Source organism: Ahaetulla prasina, chromosome 5, assembly GCF_028640845.1.
Source record: "Ahaetulla prasina isolate Xishuangbanna chromosome 5, ASM2864084v1, whole genome shotgun sequence".
NCBI classification, from domain to species: Eukaryota; Metazoa; Chordata; class Lepidosauria; order Squamata; family Colubridae; genus Ahaetulla; species Ahaetulla prasina.
In genome coordinates, this window is record NC_080543.1 from 56,278,793 (window position 1) to 56,295,117 (window position 16,325).

Genomic DNA, 16,325 nt, shown 5'->3' on the forward strand with positions numbered 1-16,325 from the left:
GACTTCAACTCCCAGAATTCCCCAGCCAGCAAAGCTTTGCTAGCTGGGGAATTCTGGGAGTTGAAGTCCATCAGGCTTAAAGTTGCCAAGGTTGAGTCCTGTTCTACGAGAGGGGTGAGTGCTAACTTCCTACAATACAACGTAACATTTCAAGGCAGGGAATCGGTGGCTTTCCTAACGCTGGGACTCCACTTCTCATCAGTTCCGAGCCCGCCAAAGCAGGAATCGTGGAACGGTAGTCCAAAGAAGTTTGCAAGGCCAGAGGCATCGCGCGTTTCCAACCCTGGAGTTAGAGCGCTGCAAGGAAAAGGCAAGGCAGTCTCCACAAGTAGCCCCACACCACCACTCGACCGTCTCCCGTGGCTCCTCGGGGCTGTGAACTTCTGGCCACGCGGAATAGGAAGCAAGATCCAGCGCTTTTTTTTTTGCGCCGCCTCCGCAGTTCCGCCTCCGCCCTTGTTCGGGAAGCTGAGCTGACGGGTGTCGCCGATAGCTTCCACGGGATCTGGAGCGGCCGCGGCCTGGCGATATCGGGGTGCAAAGAATGGCGTACGAGCCGAAGGGATCGCTGCTTACCCCTTCAGGAGGCGCGTGAGCGGAGGAAGCGCAGACGGCATGTCACCCTTTGGCGAATGGCTACTGTTCCTCTTCCTCGGGTGGCTGCTGCTCTCCGCGGTTGTCGAAGGTAGTTGTCGGGGGCTGGGAGGTACTTTCCAAGGCGTGTAAAAATAGCGTTGGCGGGTGGCTGGAGCGGTCCTGGGAGAAGGAATCTGGAGGTTCGTGTGCCATTTAAGTAGGTAGATTGTGTGTGTGATTTTTTAAATCCCCGATAAGGGATGGGCTGAATTTTTCAGCGTCTGAATAAGGTTGCTCTCTTTCCAACACACTCGTATGAGTTCATGTCTCATCTTAACAGGTCGATTTCCTCAGGGCGATAAGATAATAAATTAATAAATTAATTGAATTAATAATAGACAGTGGTGAAATCCAATTTTTTTTACTACCGGTTCTGTGGGTGTGGCTTGGTGGTGTGGCTTGGCGTGGCAGGGGAAGGATACTGCAAAATCTCCATTCCCTCCCCACTCTGGGGGAAGGATATTGCAATATCTCCATTCCCTCCCCACTCTGGGGCCAACCAGAGGTGGTATTTGCCAATTCTCCAAACTGCTCAAAATTTCCGCTACCAGTTCTACAGAACCTGTCAGAACCTGCTGGATTTCACCCCTGATAATAAACTATAAAATCAAAGGTCGGTAGTCAGAGACTTCCCAGCTGTAGGTAGAGGAAGGCTTATCTTAAAGGCAAAGGTCCATTGTTTGGATTGAAAAATGGCAAATTTATGTGGAGGAGGAGGGTACTTTTGATAAGTTTTGATAAGTTTTGATAAGTTTTGATAAGTTTGGGCTGCTTCTTGGAAAAAGAGATACTGCTCTGTAAAGTTCTGATTCTGCTTACTTTTTAAAATGGGTAGTGATCTAGAGCTGCATCATCAGCCTATTTAGTTGTGGATATTGTTATTTAAACAGACATTTATGGGGTGGGATGAGAACTAAGTTGACCTGTAGGATTGCTATGAATGCTAGTAATACAGATATTTGCTGGGCGCCTTTTAAATGGTTATATAGACATTTTCAAAATAAATGAGTGATTTCAGTAAGACTACAAAAGCTGATGAATGGATTACAGGTAGCAGGTAGGTAAAAAATGAGGTGTTAGATATAGAATTAGTTATAACATGTGTCACATACCTCTATGAATTATAATTACTTGTCTTGATTTATCATGTTTTAGTGAATGTAGTTGCCAAAACAATCTGCATTAATATTTTGGGAAGAGCTTCCCTCTCTCAGCTCTATGCTGTAAGGCTAAATTTCCCAAAATGAAAAACAAACAAAATAAATACACAAAAGTCTACTAAAAAGCAATTAAAATCATGCAAGCAGTAAAAATCACCATGAGCATTATCTAGCATGCACAATCTATCTAAATAAAGATGTTCAATATTTTTCAATCTCTGTTCCTCAGAACCCCAAAGTTTCATGAGCATTTGGTGAAGGTCTGTGTTAAGAGAGGAGAAACTTAACTTGAATGCTGCCAATTTACGGCCACTGGAACTTTGCCTCTTTTTCACTGTTTCTGAATACTTTTTCTTTTTCAACCTTGAGTTTTAAAATACTGTATTATCTTAGTTCTCACAGCAAGATATTTCTAGTAAGTTTATATTTTACAAAGTATTTGTAGGCTGTTAACTTTCCATGGCAATAACTATTTATTTCTAACTATGCCATTCTGACAGCTGGAGAATTTCCTTGGACTTGGATTCCATTCTTCTTTTGGATCTATCTAACTATCTATACCTCCCAACACCCTCTCTCTTCAGTCTCTCTATCTCCAGAATTCAAGTTGGAAAAGGTGTCTGAAGTTACCATTGTGACAGTTCTAATACTAATTGGGACTCAATTAAATGCACTGATTTTAATCTTGACACCCATGGTAGCTTCCTCCTGTCCCTCCCCAATTCGTGCACCTTGAGAGGGGCTGTTCTAGGTTTCCACTTCACGAGAGATTAAGGGAGTAATGGATACTTTAACCTTGAAGTAAGGAGAGTTTTGCTCCTGTTTTACAAAACAGTAGAAATTACCCTGGTAGGCTTCAAATAAGTTTGCATTTGTAATTGTTGGCAATTTTAAGAAGTTTTATATAAATTGCTTTGAATCACCAGAAATAGGATGGAATAAAAATATGGCAGTAAGTGTTCCTAGGTTATTGGCACACTGACAATAAGCTTAGTTATTACCCTCCAGCATACAGTACTATATCTGTATCAGTAATGGCCAACTCACCTCACCATTGAAGTGTTTTGGAGTATGGTGAATTGTGAATATTGTGTTTTTATTCCTTTTAGCATTGCTTGTTTCTTTGCCTTTTTAGGATTTTCTCTCTCCTTACCAGCACCACAGAATTTGACAATTAAGTCATATAATTTTCAGCATGTATTAATCTGGTCTCCAGTTAAGGGAATCAATGGTCCAGTGATTTACAGTGTTCAGCGTCGCATGTAAGTAAACAGTTGTCAAATATCAAATATAAATTTCCATTCTTTATCATTTGTTGTCATTCAAATTATACTACTAAGGAATTCTACTGTCTTTGTATTATATTGCAGAGGTCCCAAAGACCGACCATGGGAAAAAGTGAACTGCAGAGATATCACAAAGCCTGAATGTGATTTTGATTCTATCCAGGATTTTTATAGAATCACTTTGCATGTTAGAGCTGAAGAAGGCAATTTAAAATCTGAATGGACTGAAACACGGATTCCCTTTGTTGCTAAAAACCATAGTATGTTTTATTTGTTACTTGTTGTTTATTAATTAAGCCTCCGACTAAATATGTTTCTTTTAGTCATTTCATATGTGGAAGCGAAAACTGGGCAATAGAACAAAAGATAGTGCCTATACGATAATTCAAAATCTTGATTTTGTTTCAGAGACTGAATAATTTATAATGGCATCATCAGCTTTTATAAACTAAGATCCAGAGGCATTTTATGAAATTTACTTTCATAAAAACTTTTTAATAAGCTTTTTTTTAAAAAAGGAGTGAGACTTATTTATCATAATGATACATAGCTATTCATAAATGTATGCTATAAGCAGAATTGAACATTTCATTTCATAGAGACATATTAGTTGCAATTATCTATATTCTATATCTCTTACTCATGCTGGTACGGACAGGTTCACTGATATATCTTTTTCAGTCCAAGATAAATATTCATGTGTTTCATTGGTACACTATCTTCTGTGTAAGAAAATTTTAGATGATGTCATATAACCATTGCATTGTGGAATGATAAGATTTTCATCATTTGTCAGACGCACATATGATGTAGTATTATGTGAATAATTAGCCTATCTTGAATACAAATAATGGCATATGGATTTTTCCCATTATTGCTGCTGCTTCTCTTGTCGTCATATCTTCTATAATATTATTTAGGTTTTGGTTGATTCATTTGTGAGATTTATATTATTTTTTATTTTATTATTTAAATTTGTATACCGCCCTTCTCCCGAAGGACTCAGGGCGGTTCACAGCCAAGTAAAAATACATAATACACTATAAATACAATTAAAATACTATTAAAAAACTTATTAAATTGGCCAGAATTAAAATTTAGAAATAAAACCCATTAAAAACCCATAAACTTAAAAAACTAACCCAGTCCAGCGCAGATGAATAAGTGAGTTTTAAGCTCACGGCGAAAGGTTCGGAGGTCCGGAAGTTGACGGAGTCCTGGGGGGAGTTCGTTCCAGAGGGCGGGAGCCCCCACAGAGAAGGCCCTTCCCCTGGGCGCCGCCAGACGACACTGTCGCGCCGACGGCACCCTGAGGAGTCCCTCTCTGTGAGAGCGCACGGGTCAGTGAGAGGTATTCGGTAGCAGCAGGCGGTCCCGTAAGTAACCCGGCCCTATGCCATGGAGCGCTTTAAAGACGTTCACCAACACCTTGAAGTGCACCCGGAAGGCCACAGGTAGCCAGTGCAGCCTGCGCAGGATAGGTGTCACTCGGGAGCCACGAGGGGCTCCCTCTATCACCCGCGCAGCTGCATTCTGGACTAACTGTAGCCTCCGGATGCCCCTCAAGGGGAGCCCCATGTAGAGAGCATTGCAGTAGTCCAGACGAGACGTCACAAGGGCGTGAGTGACTGTGCACAAGGCATCCCGGTCTAGAAAGGGGCGCAACTGGCGCACCAGTCGAACCTGGTGGAAAGCTCTCCTGGAGACGGCCGCCAAGTGGTCTTCAAAAGACAGCCGTTCATCCAGGAGAACGCCCAAATTGCGTACCCTCTCCATCGGGGCCAATGACTCGCTCCCGACAGTCAGCCGCGGACTCAGCTGACTGTACCGGGATGCCGGCATCCACAGCCACTCCGTCTTGGAGGGATTGAGCTTGAGCCTGTTTCTCCCCATCCAGACCCGTACGGCTTCCAAACACCGGGACAGCACTTCGATAGCTTCATTGGGGTGGCCCGGTGTGGAAAAGTACAGCTGGGTGTCATCAGCGTACAGCTGGTACCTCACACCGAAGCCACTGATGATCTCACCCAGCGGCTTCATATAGATGTTGAACAGAAGGGGCGAAAGAATCGGCCCTGCGGCACCCACAAGTGAGGCGCCGCGGGTGACCTCTGCCCGTCAACACCGTCTGCGACGGTCGGAGAGATAGGAGGAGAACCACCGATAAACGGTGCCTCCCACTCCCAATCCCTCCAACCGGCGCAGCAGGATACCATGGTCGATGGTATCGAAAGCCGCTGAGAGGTCTAGGACCAGGGCAGAGGAACAACCCCTATCCCTGGCCCTCCAGAGATCATCCACCAATGTGACCAAAGCCGTCTCAGTGCTGTAACCGGGCCGGAAGCCGGACTGGAACGGGTCCAGATAGACAGTTTCCTCCAGGTGCAAGGGAAACTGATATGCCACCATACACTCTACAACCTTCGCCGCGAAGCGAAGGTTGGAGACCGGACGATAATTACCTAAAACAGCCGGGTCCAGGGAAGGCTTCTTGAGGAGGGGCCTCACCACCGCCTCTTTCAAGGCGGCCGGAAAGACTCCCTCCAACAAGGAAGCACTCGTAATCCCCTGGAGCCAGCCTCGTGTCACCTCCTGAGTGGCCAGCACCAGCCAGGAGGGGCACGGGTCCAGTAAACACGTGGTGGCATTCAATCTACCCAGCAACCTGTCCATGTCCTCGGGAGTCACAGGGTCAAACTCATCCCAAACAACATCACCAAGACCGCCCTCAGATGCCCCGTCCGAATCGCCACAATTTTGGTCCAGACCGTCCCTAAGCTGAACGATTTTATCGTATAGATAACCGTTAAACTCCTCAGCACGTCCCTGCAACGGGTCATCCCGCTCCCCCTGGTGAAGGAGGGAGCGGGTCACCCGAAACAGGGCAGCTGGGCGGTTATCTGCCGACGCAATGAGGGAGGAGGCGTAGCAACGCCTCGCTTCCCTCAGTGCCACTAGGTAGGTCCTAGTATAGGATCTAACTAGTGTCCGATCAGCCTCTGAGCGGCTGGACCTCCAGGAACTCTCTAGGCGTCTTCTCCGGCGTTTCATCCCCCTCAGCTCCTCGGAGAACCAAGGAGCCGGTTGGGATCTGCACCGGTTTCCTTCAGAAACTCAGGGAGTCCTGTGTAGCATACATCTCTCTACTCTTCACTTGCACAACAATAACCTTGTGGGATTATTTATTCTGAGTCACCCAGCAAGCTTTTATGGTGAAAAATAAACTTAAAATCTAGATCCAGTACTATTAGAAAGAACCAAATTCTTTCATAGAAGATACGTTCCAGTGTTGGATAGATGTTAATGCAGACTAGAGCAGAAAATGCTAAACTCAATTCACAGGGGTCTCCCATTTATGTTGCATTCAGCTCCTAGATGAACTGTGGGGTTTATTTTATGTATTCAAATGACAGTGACAGAAAATGCTGCAAGCAAGCATTTCTTTTTGAATGCAAATACTCTCAAGCATTAAAATGAACTAACATAGTTCATGCACAAGTTTTTTATGCATATTTGATTAAAATAATGGAGACATGATGTTTGGTTAAAATAATGGTGTTTGTTTGTTTATTCATTTTAGCCATTATAGGACCTCCAAGAGAAATAAATGTAACCTCAGAAGCTAATTCAATTCTTATACGTTTCTTGCCTCCCTTTGAGAAAAGAAGTAATTTCTCTTCATTTGAATATACAATCTATTGGGAGAATTCATCACAGAAATCAGTAAGTACTTGCCTTTCCTTGAAAAGCTGATAATACAAGAATTATTAGGAAACATGAATAAATCTGTTAATCTCTTATTTATATCATTACCCATAGTGTTGCAGATCAAAACAATTAATAATAACATTCTTAAGATTCAGTAATAGAAACAAATACATTTGATTAGGGGTCCCCAATGCCCAGGCTACGGACTATTAGGAACCAGGCTGCACAGCTGGAGATGAGTGGCAGGTGAGCAAGCAAAACTGAAACCATCTCCTTCTCCCCTAGTCTGTGGAAAAATTGTCTTCCATGAAATCATTCCCTGGTGCCAAAAAGTTTGGGGGCCACTGCATAGTATAAATCATTGCCATTAAATAATGGATAAATCATCAAATATTTATATAGGGTGGACCTGGGTGAAGAAAATAATCAGTGATCACCAAGATATAATCAGGCAGGCAGGGAAATGCTACAGACCCTGTCAGTCAAAGAATTCTGACTGGCAGGATCTAGGAAGAGAGCCTTCTTTACTGTCGCCCCCATATTATGGAATATACTTCCCCCAGAAATGAGATGGCCTCCATGACTCAGTAGCCTTGTGGGGAAGGGGGACAAAGGACAGTGCAGTCGTGGGGCTGGTTGGTGTCATGAGAACTCTCCTTCTGCCTCCACCAACCAATTTAAATAGAGCTAAATTGGAAAGGGTGCGCAACTTGTAAGCCGCCCTGAGTCTTCGGAGAAGGGCGGGGTATAAATGTAAACAAAAAAAAAACCAAAAAAAAACCAAAAAAAAAACTTGGGCGTTCTCCTGGATGGACAGTTGTCTTTTGAAGATCACTTGACGGCCGTCTCCAGGAGAGCTTTTTATTAGGTCCACCTGATTTGCCAGTTGCGCCCCTTCCTTGACCGGGATGCCTTATGCACGGTCACTCATGCTCTTGTTACCTCTCGCTTGGATTACTGCAATGCTCTCTACATGGGGCTCCCCTTGAAGAGCACCCGGAGGCTCCAGTTAGTCCAGAATGCAGCTGCGTGGGTGATAGCTCCCATGTAACACCTATCCTGAGCAGACTGCACTGGCTGCCTGTTGTCTTCCGGGTGCGCTTCAAAGTATTGGTTACCACCTTTAAAGCGCTCCATGGCTTAGGACCGGGATATTTATGGGACCGTCTACTGCCGTCTGGTACCTCCCACCGACCTGTGCGTTCTCACAGAGAGGGACTCCTTAGGGTGTGGTCAGCCAAACAATGTCGGCTGGCGGCCTCCAGGGGAAGGGCCTTCTCTGTGGGAACTCCTACCCTGTGGAACGAACTTCCCCCTGGACTTCGACAACTACCTGACCTTCGGACCTTTCGCCGCGAACTTAAGACTTATATATTCCGTCTTGCTGGACTGGCTTGAATTTTAATTCTTTAGTTGATTTTATGGGTTTTAATTTTATTAATTTTTATCGGGATTGATTGTATTTTAAAAATTGGGCCAAATTTAATAAGTTTTTTAATGTATGTTTTTAGTATTGTATTTGTCTTTACTGTTTTTATCTTGGCTGTAAACCGCCCTGAGTCCTTCGGGAGAAGGGCGGTATACAAATTAAAATATTATTATTATTATTATTATTATTATTATTATTATTATTATTATTATTATTATTATTATTATTATTATTATTATCTTCAGAATTTCTTCTTATCTAGATGGGATAATCACACTAGGTTGCATAACAAGATCTTTTTAAAAACTTGAAATTATTTAGAGATCAGCTTTCATTCTTTGATAGAGTCCCACAAACATCTGAAGTTTTGTCCAGAGGAGAATCTACCTCAAATTCAATACATCCACATTGCATTTAAAATAAAGAAGTTTGTTCCTGCCACTGTTTTAGAACTTTTTTCTTACTTATCTGGACTATTAACCAAATCCAACCTTTCTTATTTTTCTGAGATTGGATGTGGTTGACAAGAAGCTACTACCTGTTGTGACATTTTATAGAAAGCCATAGCAAATATGGCATGGAAAGTGGAGAAAATAGAAGGCATAGATGGGATAGGCAGCACTTTGAGCACCTTTGATTTTGGGGGTAACAAACATATTATAAATCCTTAGGCTATTTATGATCAACTATATGCTAAGCAGTGATACTGGGCTTCCTTTATCCTAATTGCTCAGAATTTAAAAGTAGTTATTTTAGATGTTCTGGAATATAAGCTTTCAGCAGTCACAAGAAATCTTGGAGATAGTTCTACAAAAATCCTTGATTTCAGGGTGGGTAATCATTTCAATCTGGGGCCCCCATAATATCTTTTTGTTCTGCTTGAGGGCTTCAGGAGGCATTGTACCTTTATTAGGAAGATTAAAGCCAAATTTTTCAGATCTGTCTTTTAAATGGGCAAAGGAGTACCTTAAAACTTGCAAAACAAAGTCAGTGCTCCTTAAGTTCACCACTCCCCCATTCCAATTAAAAATATTGGATAGAATTGCAGTTCTACCACATTACAAAAATGTTGGTTGTATCTACTGAGAGCTACCTGAAGGCCAAGAATAAGACTCTGGGGGATCCATGTGGGCTAGGGATTGCCTATCCCTAGATTGAACCCAAACTATTACAGATAAACACCTACAATGAACCTACCATGGACTAAAACAGGTGTACTTCTAAATTAATATGAAAGGGCTGTGATTTGAATAACAGGAACTATATAATAATGTTTTAACTGGTTTTTTTAAAATTATTATACAGCTAATAATGAATACTGTACACAGATTTAAGAATCTAAAGGAAAGAACCACATATTGCTTTAGGATACAAGCAAAGCTGTATAAACGCGAAGGAGAAAAAAGTGGTATTTATTGCGCAAAGACTACAATCACTGGTATGTATTACTATTTAATTGATGTATAATTATGTAGATGCAGAATTAAAGGAATAGATTGCACTGATTATTTTTTGTTTAAAACATCTCTCCTACCATGGAAACATGACTGATGCCAAATTCTCCTTGCCAACCAGGTCTTGGAAATACAAACCAGTCTAATATGATAATAGGTTAGAGATTTATTATAATTGGCCTGCCATTCAAAAACAGTGGCCAGGATCACTATTGGTAGGAGTAACATAACCTGGCCTAAAGACAAGATCAGGAGTTGAAGTGAGGATTGGCCTCAAATAGCCAGTCTTCCTTATTGAATCCCATATCTCAGCACATCTTCTCTGCCTCTTTGTTGAGGTTTCTTTGCGTCTCAGCCTTTAAATATTATCAGTGATCCTTCTCTGGGTCAGACCTACTTCTATGGAATAGCATCTCTGTAGAGGTAAGGATAGTCCTTATTTCTGCTGTTCTATAAAGTGATAAAGACCTGATTCTTCTGAAGGATGGGTGAGTATTATGTCGTTCTTGAAGAGGAAGTATCTTGTATCAACAGGAGTATGGCTGTATAGTGGTTATGATTTTTTAAGAAAAGTTTTTTATTGTTTTCAAAACAAACACATGTACAGACAAACAAACAATACATTTTTTCCAAACTGAGTATTGGCAGAGTCAAAATTTGTACTGCTTTTAGTTTTTTCCAACATAATTAATATATTTCACTTTTTGCCATAATATTCTTTCTGTCTAATTTTTTATTTTATTTTCCTTCTGTTTCTTTTGGTATATAAATAATATTACCGTTTGCCCTAATTTCTAATCTTAATCAATTTTTCTTTTCTCCAGTTACTTTTTTTTTAATTGAAACTCTTTAAATTAAAGTCATTTTTCTAAAACTTAACCCCAACTCTAAATCCTCTTATTCAAATATTTTCCCATTATTCCCTTTTCACAATATTCAAATATTTTCCCTAAATTCCATTATTACAATTATAGATATTCCTTTTCCCAATATAATATAATTTCAAATATTTCCCTAGATTCCATTATTACAATTATAGATATTAATTCATACAATTTTACATATAAAACCTGTTTCCTTTTTTTCCATTTCTTTTTTATCAGTTTTCCAAATACTACCATCAAATATATTATTACAATTTGCTTAAGTATATAACATTAAAATCATTCAATTCTATTTCTCAATTCCAATTGTTTTTTTTAAATAAAGCCAAATTTCCATTCCTTTTTCAAATACATATAAATCATCTTATTCAAAGATTTTCCCATTGCTCCCTTTTCCTAATATAATATAATTTCAAATATTTTCCCTAGATTCCATTATTAGGATTTTAGATATTAATATTCAAACAGCTGGCCAATCACTCACCTGGTACCAGTACTCCGTCCAAATCACTGCTCCTGCTCAAAACTTAGTCTAGTTGCCCCAGCTTTATAGTGGCCACAATGGCCGCCGCCCTCTCAACCAAGTCAGAGAGTTTCCTCCGACCTTCGAGGAAGTTGCCTGTTCCTCTTGGTCATCCGAGGTGCCGCTCCTTCTTCCCTACAGGACAGATCTGGTCTGAAGACCCTCTGACAGCAGTTTGTCAACCTGGAATTTCACCAGGCTCATGAGAGCCTGCTAATTCCTGACTGTATCACTGCGACACTTCCAGTCGAATCAGGTTATTTTTATGATTTTACTGGTATAGCATTTGTGATTTGATTATCCAGATTAAAATTGTGCTTGAAAATTGTAAGCCACTCATGGTCTTTTTTTTTTTAAACTGAAACATATAAACTTTAATACAAATTAACTGAAGATGCTACTTGAGATTATAGCAGTAATGAACAATTCATTACAGCTTTCTAGATGAAATACACTTAAATTTGAGTGAAAAACTGATCTTGGATCTCAGATGGTCCATATAGTACTTGTCTTGTCCTTTAGTCCTTTTCCTTCTTCTCTTCAGTTTCTTGGGGTTTAAATTTTTGTTCTTGAATTATGTAGAAATCAAGCCTTTGCCATGAAACATCGGATTAAGATGAAAAGTAACAATTTCTTAAAACACAGTGCACTGCATTTTGACAGGATCCCTCTATATAATGTTCATGTTTGCAGATTATTTCACTGGGATTGTTCCTAAACCTAACTAAAAAGTGGAAAAGTAATGAGGCAAGTTTCACTGTATGAGAAGGAATTACTTCTATTTCTCAAATGTGTTCTGTCTGTCTGTCTGTCTATCTATCTATCAATCATCTATTTATCTACCCATCTATCTATATTCACCAGGGCACCCCAGGGCTTTTTTCTATTTAGTTATCTAGCCTCCAACCAACAGGACCTATAACTCAGGACTGTTCAGGAACCCACGTTCAATTTGTTCTAATAGCTTTTTATGCCCCTATGTCTCGTATATTTTTCTCCAGCTATATTGGCACTTCACTTCCTACACAGAAACTTCTTCATTAGTAGACAGATAGTATAGTACCATTTTTCTGAACTTTCATTGCAGTGTATTACTATATTGTAATCCAACAAACTAATAACTTGTTTCATGTGTTTCTGCCATTTTGTAGCAAATGTGTCTTTCAATGTGTTAATAATATATCAATGTCACTTTCTCTTTCAGAGGGAACAAGAATGGTCTATTGCATATGGATACTTGTATCTGTGTTTTTAATACTAGCTTTGGTATTTTTGCTGTTAATGATTATTCGGAAGCATCTAAATATAATTAAGTCCTTTTGGCAACCTCCTCTAACAATACCATCACACTATGCAGAGGTATGTATTTCTGCTGACTTGCAATAATGTCTGATTGTAGTAAACTGTATTTGGAATCAGTTATATTTACATCCTTTATTAAATAGCAAACTCAGACATAGCTGGACTTGAGACATGTTAATGTATGACAGTGGGTCCTTTTCTTGTGACTGAACATTGCAGCTTCTTTTAGGCAGAACCATGCAGTCTTTGCCCCCTGACCCCCACACATTATGTTTGCTGTGATTGTGATCTGAAGGTAATGGTGCAGGTTGAAAACAAAGGAAGTACACCATTAATTGAACATTATCATTAAACCTTGACTTTCAATCATGGATTAAACAGAAATCATGATTGGTTATAAATATGTAAGTGAGGCTGGGTCGTTTAGGGGGAATCTGCACTCCAAAGGCAGGAGGTTACTTTGTCAAAATTGCTGTGATTAACTTATTTTCATGGAAACGTTGTATCAGGTTTTGTCTACTTGAAACAAACAATTTAATGAGGATGCTGGGACTTTTGCATATAACTGTTGATTAATTCTAGACTTTCTTTATTTGACTCGTTCTTGATTTTTTTGTGGAAACATTGTTAGATGAAAATTGCTTAATATTGAGTTAGCTAGTATTTTTCAGTAAATGGAAATTAATCAAATGTAAGTAATTGCAATCTGGATTTACTCCTGATTTTTTTTTCCTGGTATATTATTTATTTATTTTGCAAATCCTTTTATGCCTCAAATGTCATTTTTAGTACTTTCATTATAAATTACTGTAGAGTGTATTTGGTTAAAGTTTATTTTATTTATGCAGCTCAATCCTATATTTCATTTATAGATAAACATAAGATAACTGAGAATCTAAAAATTAGATTCCAGCAGTGAAGTATAAGGACTATGAATGAGCATACCAAGAACATTTTTTTAAAAAAATTGAACTTATTCTTATATAATCTATATATAATACCATAAGAATTGTAAATAAATATTAATATGAAAATAGTACAAACTATATTGAAATAGAACAGACATATGAGTTAATAAAAGTAATGTTGCAGATCCCTATCATAAATCAATGTTTAACATGCTTGCAGCCTTCTGGGATATTCCAGCATGGTTAAAATTAGATATGAATAACAATCAGAATTACCAGGAGCATAAAATATTTTTCTGCACTCCACCCTTATCTTTCTTTTCTTCTTACAAATAGACCCCATTTCTGTGAGCAAAAATATTAGTTTAAAGTTTGGCACATCTGAGAAATGATAACATTTGTTTAAAAATCCAATTTACTGCAACTGAACTTTCTAAATCTAAATTTACTGCAACTGAACTTTCTAAATATAAAATTGGACACAATCAAGACCCCATTTCAGTTATAAACCTGTATGAATATTTATATGAAATGAACAAAACCCCTTAATTTAATAGAATTTTCATCAATAAAATGTTATGAATTGTTTTTCTGTTGACTATTTTGCATTTTAATATTATCATAGCAAATATGAATAAATTTTTATTGGTTCCTAACAGTTCTAATGCTTTTTTCAGGACCTTAATGACCCCCAAATGATTACAATTGAAGAATTTGAGAACTCTGCAGGAGAAGACCCTTGGGACATTATTTCAGTTACCTCCAAAGCAGAAGATGATAAGATTCTGACAAGTTTTGCCAGTGAACATAGTTGATAGATAATATGATGAAAAATATCTTACATCACTTGCACCTTATTCATTACCATCAAATTATTTTAGTTGTTTGTTTAAGATCACCAAATTTCTAAGGATGTTCCATTGCGTAGCCCTGTGAATTAAAAAACTGATTTTCATAGCACATGCTTATGCATTTGGAAGAAAGTGCTGGTATTTCAATAACTTTAGTCTTATGTTTAGAATTTCAGTGTGAATGTTAGGAGAACATAAATCCTATTGCCTCATACATATATATTTTTCTAATGATTAGAATTTTGTCCTATCCTACAACATGGATAATTTACACCAGCATTACCTCATTAAAACTTTTTGCAGTAGACTAAGATGAGAAAGTTGATTTGACATGAAATTTAGCTAGTGAAATCATTTGAAATTTCAATGCTGTTAAATATCAGAGGTACATAACAACACTTTTGACCTGGTTTTAATTTACAGACTTGATGTTTACATTATTAAACTTCTTAATCTGAAGAATGTAAAATTGAATACTGTAAATTACAGCTGGTGAATGGAATAATGTGTTTCAAATAAGTTTGTGCTCTTCTTGAACAGGATGGGATCAGAAGAACTTCCCTGCATGATGGACTGAAGGTCCTACTAGTTATGTCTGGTGGATCAGCTACAGCCTGTTTATTAATTGGGATCTTGCTTCCAACATTCATGGGACAGCAACAACTTAAATTATTGTAATTTTCTGGGACTTGGGCTGTGTGACTATTTCACTTCCTATCAACTTTAACAGACCAGACTATGGTCCAGTTGTATTTTTTGTTTTAGAAAAAACCGATTGGACTGGCTACTAGCAGCAGTTGAAGGTTTTCAGAGGTGTGTTATTCCATGCTCTTCCTGCTGTTAAGCTTATTTAAATAGTACTGTATATAGAATTCTAGGCAATTGCATAAGCATTGAGATCACTCAGAATTGCAGCAGGGTGAGTTCCTACATTTCTCTTTTCCAGAATCACTACAGATTGTCCCTTCCTTAGATTTCCTTCCTTCATCATGATTTGAAGTGTTCAACCTTGTATGGCACCCATTTAATTACCAATTTAAATAATCATTTCAAAGTTTTCATGATACTTGCATGTGATTTCAGAGGAAATGTTGAGTTCTTAGACATTTTTATACTGTTTTTGCACTGGATTTGTGATGTATATATATTTGTACTGTATATAACATCATTTTCTATTATAGAAGCAATTTACTTTGTATAAACCCTAGAAAATACTGGGAAGAAGGAACTGACTACAGCTAGTTCTCAACTTATGACCATTCAATTCAATTCAACCTTTATTGTCAAAGCACAACACATGTACAATGAGATTGACTTGAGCCTAAAATTTTTATCGCTAAGTGAAACATTTGTTAAACAAATTTGCCCCATTTTATGACCTTTTATGCCACAGTTGTTAAGTGCATCACTGCAATTGTTAATAACACGGTTAAGTGAATATGGCTTCTCCATTATCTTCGCTTGTCAGAAGGTCACTAAGTAATCACATGACCCTGGCACACTGCAACCACCCTGGCATATTGACAACTATACAAGTCAGTTGTTAAGCATCTGATTTTTGATCACATGACTATGTGGATACTGTAATGGTTGTGTGAAAAACGATCATAAGTCACTTTTTTCAGTGCCATTATAACTTTGAACAGTCACTAAGTGAACTGTTGTAAGTCAAGGACTACCTAAATATGCTATTTGATTGCAGTGAGAATTCAATTTTAATTGGGCACCCGGCCTACGATTAATGGTACTTTATGCTGTTTAAGGATTAAAATTGCTTAAAATTCTTGATAACATTGTAAAGAATTTGTCCTTGTTTTCCTCTTGGTAATGTATGTATACAATGTATATGTCTATTGGAAGAACTATAAAATCAAATGCAGAACCTGTATTAAAACCGTGGCTGATTAATGGGTACTACAGGTTTGTCACTTTATCTTTTAAGTTCTAAGACTGAATATTCCAAATGTATCCGGTGTCCAGTCTCCTAAAACTAGGGAGCTCTGTATTAAGCCAAAACTGAACTCTTTAAAATGCTTGTGTTCAGCATCACACAGAATGTAGTACTAATGTTGAACTCAGCCAATGATTGGCATTATCTCATTGGTGGAAAATGCTAATATGCAAGAAAGCAGTTAAGTTAAAAAAAAAAAAGTGCCAAAATATGAGTAAATAAAAGTCTCTTTT

At 38.6% G+C, this 16,325-nt stretch overlaps 1 protein-coding gene across 2 annotated transcripts; it reads left to right on the forward strand.

The window, feature by feature from the left end:
* The first annotated feature begins 100 nt into the window (after positions 1–100).
* On the forward strand, positions 101–16,058 carry IFNGR2 (interferon gamma receptor 2). 2 transcript variants are annotated; one of them, XM_058185185.1, is made up of 7 exons: positions 101–706; positions 2,932–3,058; positions 3,167–3,342; positions 6,663–6,805; positions 9,525–9,657; positions 12,285–12,439; positions 13,968–16,058. In XM_058185185.1, exons 1-7 carry the CDS (start codon positions 616–618, stop codon positions 14,103–14,105), a joined length of 963 nt encoding a protein of 320 aa, XP_058041168.1. In that variant the 5' UTR covers positions 101–615; the 3' UTR covers positions 14,106–16,058. The 2 variants fall into 2 exon arrangements, with proteins under 2 accessions (XP_058041168.1, XP_058041169.1); XM_058185186.1 differs by having other exon boundaries at positions 107–685.
* Positions 16,059–16,325: the final 267 nt, after the last annotated feature.

What these genes read in the sequence shown, in the direction of transcription:
- IFNGR2 (XM_058185185.1), top strand. Translation starts at nt 616, where the DNA reads ATGTCACCCTTTGGCGAATGGCTACTGTTCCTCTTCCTCGGGTGGCTG. An exon ending in AGAATTCATCACAGAAATCA is followed by an intron (nt 6,806 to 9,524) that starts GTAAGTACTTGC and finishes ATTATTATACAG; the next exon opens with CTAATAATGAATACTGTACA. An exon ending in TACCATCACACTATGCAGAG is followed by an intron (nt 12,440 to 13,967) that starts GTATGTATTTCT and finishes TGCTTTTTTCAG; the next exon opens with GACCTTAATGACCCCCAAAT.